Here is a 9,074-nt window from a genome sequence, read left to right as displayed (position 1 = left end):
GTTGATCTTATCTCTTGTGTGATCACCTGTCTATGTTGATCTTATTCTTGTGTAATCATATGTCTATGTTGATCTTATCTCTTGTGTGATCACCTGTCTATGTTGATCTTATCTCTTGTGTGGTCACCTGTATATGGTACCATACATGTTTCGTGATCACCTGTCAATGTTCATCTTATCTCTTGTGTGATCACCTGTCTATGATAACCATACAACTTGTGTGATCACCTGTCTGTGTTGATCTTATATCTTGTGTGATCACCTGTCTATAATTACCATACATCTTGTATGATTGCCTGTATATGATAACCAGACATCTTGGTGATCACCTATCTATGATAACCATACATCTTGTGTGGTCACCTGTCTATGTTGATCGTATATCTTGTGTGATCACCTGTCTATGTTGATCTTATCTCTTGTGTGATCACCTGTATATGAAAACCATACATCTTGTGTGGTCACCTGTCTATAATAACCATACGTCTTGGGTGATCACCTGTATATAATAGCCATACATCATGTGTGATCACCTGTCTATGTTGATCGTATATCTTGTGTGATCACTTGTCTATGTTCATCTTATCTCTTGTGTGATCGCCTGTCTATGATATCCATAAATCTTGTGTGATCACCTGTCTATGTTGATCGTATATCTTGTGTGATCACCTGTCTATGATTACCATACATATTGTTGTGATCACCTGTATATGAAAACCATACATCTTGTGTGGTCACCTGTCTATAATAACCATACATCTTGTGTGATCACCTGTATATAATAGCCATACATCTTGTGTGATCACCTGTCTATGTTGATCTTATCCTTGTGTATTCACATGTCTACATTGATCGTATATCTTGTGTGATCACCTGTCTATGTTGATCTTATCTCTTGTGTGATCGCCTGTCTATGATATCCATNAGTGTGATCACCTGTCTATGTTANTTATACTACATTATATATCCACTACAATATATGACTTCACTAGATTGTTATGCTACATGTATTTGGCACATTAGTTATTATTTGTAAGATATCAGAAATTCGTTAATTGATTAAACTAGTATCCTTTTTCTGTTTGGCTACAGATGAAGAGACGTTAATTGATAACTCTAAAATATGCCTAAATAGAACACAATACACAAATATATCCCCGTTCAATATCACTTATATTTCACGTACATGGCTAGATAAACCGATATTTTAACTCGAGCTGCGAGCTCATGGAATATATTGGTTTTCTGCCATACTCATAATATATATTGCTATTCATCTAAAAACAATGAAATGTCTTCAATGACTTTTTGTTCTTACAATAACACATTACTTTTACATCAATAACAGCTATGAGTCATAGACAGCGATATACCTTGGTGATGCATGCATATATTCCTTAAAAATATAGACGGTTAAAGCAAAATCCGTTGGTACGTTTACCTAAAACAAATTTGGACGTCTGGATGGCACACCGGTAAACATGTATTACTTGGTTTTGTACATGGACAGGCAGGTATGTAAAGGGTCCGCAGTGTTATCCTTAGGATGAAATCTGCAAAGGCCTTCAAATACAAGAAAAGATTAGCATAAGGATGTTGATTGAGTAAATGAATCGTAACTCTCTCAACAAAAGCTATGATTTATCAAACGTTTCGTTAACTTTTGACGTACAGTCGTACAATGATCATATACGGGTATTTTGAAGAAAGAGTTTTGTACCAGAGGACATGTAATCTACCCAAGATACATTTTACAAAAGTGATATTATCTCATAATCTCCATACCCAACGTGCAATGATAAAAACGCATGTTTAACTTGTCTGAGATAGTTGGTGACAATCTCACGTTCATGTATGAATTTTCTACCCTAACACGCTAAAAAGTAACCTATATGATTACTTATTTCATGTTGGCACTATGACGTGTACCACAGGTCATACAAAATTAATGATTGTTTTCGTCAGTCATGTTGTCTTTTTTTATTGGGATTAATAATAATTATAATAATACGCCTTCAAGTATGATTACTCAGTTTGGTATATCGTCATAAGGAATGGACTTCAGACTTAAGGCATACGTCCACTCCCTTTGTGCATATGGAGATATAGTTGGGAGCAAACTTAACTTTGTATCTAGTGCACTTTAAGGTACATATGTACTGAAAAAATTAGTGCACTAAACAAATCATTGTAATGCACTCCAGGGTACTACAATATAAACTGTAGTCTACTACGATGTTAACTCCAGCCTACGACAGTGTTTACCCATGTTAAATAGAATGAAGTACACATTTCAAGTATCTAAAAATAATGAATGGTTTTTTTTCATGGTATGAAATTTAAAAGAATCAGGAAAAATAGATGTCTACCATGTGTTTTAATGATACATATTTTATTTAGCCCAGAATTGTACTATTTCTAGCTGTTGTAAGTTTGCACAATAAAATACGAACGTATATAGATATTTGATGAAAATATTACATAAGCACTTGAATATTGTCAAAGATTAATAGGTGAGACATTAATTGGCTAATTTCTACCAATAACAAAACCTTTAGACATTGTCTAAAGTTCTGCTACTAATTATGAACCTAGTAAAACTTTACAATCTGTATTTAAGCGGTTGATTTATCAGGAAAGGATGCCCCATTGACAATTTTTAAACCGTATATTAATTATTACCAAAAAAATTTGTTGTGAAATAATTAAGTGTATATATTTTGTATTATGTTTTAAATTATATTTCCAAATTCAAAATCATTACATCTCCTCTTTCTTAACCTCCCGATTAAATAAATTGTGCTCAACGGATTCGTCGAAAAAAATATATGCAAAAACACAAAACAAAAGATGATTTTTTAACCCACAATTTGGACCCCGCAAACACTAACTTTGTTCTTAAAACCTACTTAAATTCTATATCACCAACTCGGTAATATAAATACTCACGTTTTAGCATAGGTCGTTCAGATGGACTTTTTACAATAAACATGTGCGGAGTACAAATATAGACTACAAGAAAAGCTAGCTTATAAGGACAAATTATACCACAGTGTCATCACACAAGGACAAAATATACCACAGCGTCATTACAGAAGTACAAACTATATCAGTGTCATCACACAGGGACAAAATGTACCACAGTGTCATCACACAAAGACAAAATATACCAGTGCCATCATATAAGGACAAGTTAAACCTGTGTAATCATATAAAGACGGAATTTACAACACTGTTATAAAAAAGGACAAACTTTACCTTAGTGTCAACATACTAGAGAAAATTGGATCTATCAAGGTCGATGCAAAATTGAAACATCGATTGAACCAAAATTGGAAGAACAAATATCGTGTACACCTCGCTTTGTTAAATTTACAGAAAAGCATTTTTTGATGCTGTGTGGTTGTTATATTTAATGTGTTTTTCAAAAGTTATGGTTTATGCATTAGAAACTATATTACTTATAATTAAAACTAAAACAACATAGATGTTAAACATGTTACTCAATTCTCACTAAAATTTGAAAAAAAAATGTTTGCATTCTTATCAATTATTAACGGAATCGAGATAAAAAAGCATAACAATGTTCAAATAGAAATTCCATGATGCAATAAAAACATATATTGCTCTATCTAATTATGATATTTGCGGGATATTTTTGTGTGTACTTCATTTATTCAATCGTAGGTTTATTGAATATGAAATGACCATATCTGAACCCGTTAGATATCAATATTGCTTGTCTAATATAAAATTAAGTACAACAAGTTACATACATGTGTATTAGTGTTGAACGTTCATCCCTATGTATCCACGTCAGATACTTCAACTTACCGTGTTGACAAGGAGATTTATAGGTAAACAAACTGATATTGTCTGGGTCATTTTTTCATTTCAAATATATTTCATTGATTAAACAAAAGGATTGAGCAACAGGCTTTGCCTATAAAAAGCTCTCTCCATGGCTTCCAGCATACTTTTGATATTTGAAGACATTGAATACAACATTTACATACATACATTTTATTTCAACTCATCTCATGACACTTGGATACATTTATTGCTAGGTAATATACATTTAATTAGGCTGGCTTAATATTTTCATGTTTCTACAGAAAAAAATAAAAATAAAAAAATACAAACTTTGCGATATTAATATTTAATATAGTTGTAAAACTTGTGTCAAGAAGAATTAAATATACAGTTATGAATATACACAGTATTCAAATCAAATTAAATATATGGATATACGTCTTGATCTTGAGCAACTAAAATTTTCTACGGCAACATAAAATAAAGCAAAACTGATACATGCATGTTTGCTGATAAAGAAATGTACCAGGAATTATTTGAAGTAGACATGTCTTGAGATGAGTTGGAAAATCAAATAGAAAATTAATTAAAGAAAACAGAAAAATAAAAAATATATATAAAAAAAATAAAAAAAAAATATGAAAACACAAAAAGAAGACATAAATAATTATATAAGAATACAAAATAATCTCAATCACTCACTCATGCACTCATAAACTCTAACATCACATTTGTATCTACAGGCATGGGTTTGTTGGTTTATTTAATGTAGTTTATATTTGTTTTAAATGAATGTGCAGTTGGGCATTAAATATGATAACAAAGTACACTAGTTCACAGGATACAAATATGTGGCATTTTGGTATTTCATAATAAATTATTAGTTTTTCAATAATTAAATAAATTATAACTATTGATTTACATTACTCCATCATACCTTAAGTGTCATGACCACATGAAGTCCCTGGACATTTGTTGCCCTGTGATCAATCAACCTTGGTATATTATATGTAAATATATATATTCATTATCCACTATCAACAGAAATAATGAATTTATCTTACAGATTACAACGAATACACCAACCTCATACAGCTTGTATATTTATCTATTTAAACCGTCCTGTAGCATTAATGTATTTATGCACACACTCCATCAATTGATTGTTCTGTAAATCACTATTACTAGTGTTTCCATTTAGAATAGTACTTAAAGGTATTGTATTATGGAAATCTTCATCATTTAATATAAGATCCTGCATAAAAGTTTGTCGTTATTCTGTATAGAGAGTATTGTCTGGGTCATCTTTGTTTTGGCCCAGTCCACTTGAGACACGTCTGTAATAATATTATTCGCTCTATCGGTTGATAACCACCCCACTTTCGAACACCACCATAACTACGTTAGTTCAACACCGGTCAAATCGACTGTTTAAAACGACTTTTTTTACCCTATTGTTGAATACCTATCACTGATGTGTTGATAGGTTATCTGTCCTTCATGCCGGATCTATTGTCACTTTCACCGTCATGTAAGGTATCAACCATTGATTCAACCCCGGGTTGAATGTAGATTCGTCACATATATGTTTTTGTGTCTTTGTGTATTTCTCTACATTTAGTTCGAATGTGTACTTGTTTGCTTACGCTAAATTATTATTATCATTTTACGACTTTAGTAATATCATTATAGAGATCTTTCCTAATTACCATATAATAATCCATCTCTATGTAAGCGCTGTTACCGAAAGAATAAATATGTATGTGCGCATTCCACTGAATCGTTTCTTCTACCCTATTCAAGATCATTTAGCTTCAGTGGAGATATCCTTTATTCTTGCTGTACCTCTGTGTATAGCACGAATTAACAGCGTATTCTAGCGATCAAGAGTACCTCCCAAAATTCCAAAAATAATTTAGATCATGTTATCCTTCACTATATAACAGTCTAATTTGATAAACTGATCTACCATTTCATGTACATGTTTAATGAACATGTATGTTTTCATCATAATGAGCTTTTCTGCGAAGGGGGAGACGGGGAAGGGGGAATCTCCACCTACCTGAGGAGAAGTCGTAGCCGAACTTTCATTACAGCCTGAACCTTTAAACGGGGGATCACAACGTAGATAACCGTTAGTGTTGCAGTGTCCATGGGATGGCGGAGTGATACAGTGCTTGTCACAATTAAGTCCGTAATAAGATAGATTACACCTCAGTGTCCCGTTAATATCACAATGTCCATGGGAAGGCGGATCAACACAATGGTTTCCACAATGTATTCCGTAGTAAGATGGATCACACCTCAATGTTCCGTTAGTATCACAGTGTCCATGGGAAGGCGGAGTGATACAGTGCTTGTCACAATGTATTCCGTAGTAAGATGGATCACACCTCAATGTCCCGTTAGTATCACAGTGTCCATGGGATGGCGGAGTGATACAGTGCTTGTCACAATGTATTCCGTAGTAAGATGGATCACACCTCAATGTCCCGTTAGTATCACAGTGTCCATGGGATGGCGGAGTGATACAGTGCTTGTCACAATGTATTCCATAGTAAGATGGATCACACCTCAATGTCCCGTTAGTATCACAATGTCCATGGGATGGCGGATTAATACAATGGTTTTCACAATGTATTCCGTAGTAAGATGAATCACACCTCAATGTCCCGTTGATATCACAATGTCCATTTGATGGCGGAATGATACAGTGCTTGTCACAATGTATTCCATAGTAAGATGGATCACACCTCAATGTCCCGTTAGTATCACAGTGTCCATGGGATAGCGGAGTGATACAGTGCTTGTCATAATGTATTCCGTAGTAGGTTGAATCACACTTCAATGTCCCGTTAGTATCACAGTGTCCATGGGAAGGCGGAGTGATACAGTGCTTGTCACAATGTATTCCGTAGTAAGATGGATCACACCTCAATGTTCCGTTAGTATCACAGTGTCCATGGGAAGGCGGAGTGATACAGTGCTTGTCACAATGTATTCCGTAGTAGGTTGAATCACACTTCAATGTCCCGTTAGTATCACAGTGTCCATGGGATAGCGGAGTGATACAGTGCTTGTCATAATGTATTCCGTAGTAGGTTGAATCACACTTCAATGTCCCGTTAGTATCACAGTGTCCATGGGATAGCGGAGTGATACAGTGCTTGTCATAATGTATTCCGTAGTAGGTTGAATCACACTTCAATGTCCCGTTAGTATCACAGTGTCCATGGGAAGGCGGAGTGATACAGTGCTTGTCACAATGTATTCCGTAGTAGGTTGAATCACACTTCATTGTCCCGTTAGTATCACAGTGTCGATGGGATGGCGGATCAACACAATGGTTTCCACAATGTATTCCATAGTAAGATAGATCACACCTCAATGTCCCGTTAGTATCACAGTGTCCATGGGATGGCGGATTAATACAATGGTTTCCACAATGTATTCCGTAGTAAGATGGATCACACCTCAATGTTCCGTTAGTATCACAGTGTCCATGGGAAGGCGGAGAAGTACAGTGCTTGTCACAATGTATTCCGTAGTAAGATGGATCACACCTCAATGTCCCGTTAGTATCACAGTGTCCATGGGATGGCGGAGTGATACAGTGTTTGTCACAATGTATTCGATAGTAAGATGAATCACACCTCAATGTCCCGTTAGTATCACAGTGTCCATTGGATGGCGGATTTATACAATGGTTTTCACAATGTATTCCGTAGTAGGTTGAATCACACTTCATTGTCCCGTTAGTATCACAGTGACCATGGGATGGCGGATTAATACAATGTGTTCCACAATGTATTCCGTAGGAAGATGGATCACACCTCAATGTCCCGTTAGTATCACAGTGTCCATTGGATGGCGGATTTATACAATGGTTTCCACAATGTATTCCGTAGTAAGATGGATCACACCTCAATGTCCCGTTAGTATCACAGTGTCCATGGGAAAGCGGATCAACACAATGGTTTCCACAATGTATTCCATAGTAAGATGGATCACACCTCAATGTCCCGTTAGTATCACAGTGTCCATGGGAAGGCGGATCAACACAATGCTTTCCACAATGTATTCCATAGTAAGATGGATCACACCTCAATGTCCCGTTAGTATCACAGTGTCCATGGGATGGCGGAGTGATACAGTGCTTGTCACAATGTATTCCGTAATAAGATGGATCACACCTCAATGTCCCGTTAGTATCACAGTGTCCATGGGATGGCGGATTAATACAATGGTTTCCACAATGAATTCCGTAGTAAGATGAATCACACCTCAATGTCCCGTTAGTATCACAGTGTCCATGGGAAGGCGGATCAATACAATGGTTTCCACAATGTATTCCGTAGTAAGATGGATCACATGTCAATGTTCCGTTAGTATCACAGTGTCCATGGGAAGGCGGAGTGATACAGTGCTTGTCACAATGTATTCCGTAGTAAGATGAATCACACCTCAATGTTCCGTTAGTATCACAGTGTCCATGAGATGGTGGAGTGATACAGTGTTTGTCACAATGTATTCCGTAGTAAGATGGATCACACCTCAATGTCCCGTTGATATCACAATGTCCATGGGAAGGCGGAGTGATACAGTGCTTGTCACAATGTATTCCATAGTAAGATGGATCACACCTCAATGTCCCGTTAGTATCACAGTGTCCACGGGAAGGCGGAGTGATACAATGTCTGTCACATTGTCGTCCATAGTATAAGGAATTACAAATTAACCTACCGCTGCTATCACAGTGCCCATTACGTGTTGGTTCACATTTCTTATCACAGTTTGGACCGTAGAAATGCGGTAAACACACAAGGTTTCCGTTAGAGTCACACTCTCTGTTATTAGCGGGGTCAGGACTACATAGTTGTTTTTGATATATTTTGAAGGTTACATGGAGGCTGAAAAAAAGCAACTACCAATTACATAATATTTTGCATTCTTTGCAGATATTGATGTATTTTAGCATTCATCTGAAAACATGATACCTGATAGTCAGATACTATATGTGTTACTTTGAGGTACACAGTTCCATGTTATCAAACGTGTTTCTTCATCATTCGATTTAAGCAATGATACCATATCCATATATGAAAATTGTACAGGGTTCAATTATACTATTACAATCTGTAATCAAATGCCGACCATTGGTTGTCGTAATCATTTTTCTAAAAATAACTAGAACATGAAAAATATACGGTGCTGATGTATTTATCACAATCAGTGAGTTTTTTTTCTTTCTGGTTGCCCTT

The 9,074-nt window shown here is 35.6% G+C and overlaps 1 protein-coding gene across 1 annotated transcript; it reads right to left on the bottom strand.

Moving 5' to 3' along the window:
- Positions 1 to 1,441: 1,441 nt before the first annotated feature.
- Positions 1,442 to 8,857, bottom strand: LOC110453502 (multiple epidermal growth factor-like domains protein 6; the record flags this gene model as incomplete). The annotated part of the gene is made up of 3 exons (XM_021502459.1): positions 8,838 to 8,857; positions 5,876 to 8,723; positions 1,442 to 1,563 (listed from the first exon to the last, which is right to left on the bottom strand). Coding segments are annotated over exons 1-3 (2,990 nt in total), but the record flags the coding sequence as incomplete, so codon positions are not given.
- Positions 8,858 to 9,074: the final 217 nt, after the last annotated feature.

The sequence above is a fragment of the Mizuhopecten yessoensis genome, unplaced genomic scaffold, assembly GCF_002113885.1.
Source record: "Mizuhopecten yessoensis strain PY_sf001 unplaced genomic scaffold, ASM211388v2 scaffold7365, whole genome shotgun sequence".
Lineage (NCBI taxonomy): Eukaryota > Metazoa > Mollusca > Bivalvia > Pectinida > Pectinidae > Mizuhopecten > Mizuhopecten yessoensis.
This window is presented reverse-complemented; position numbering and strand designations above follow the sequence as displayed.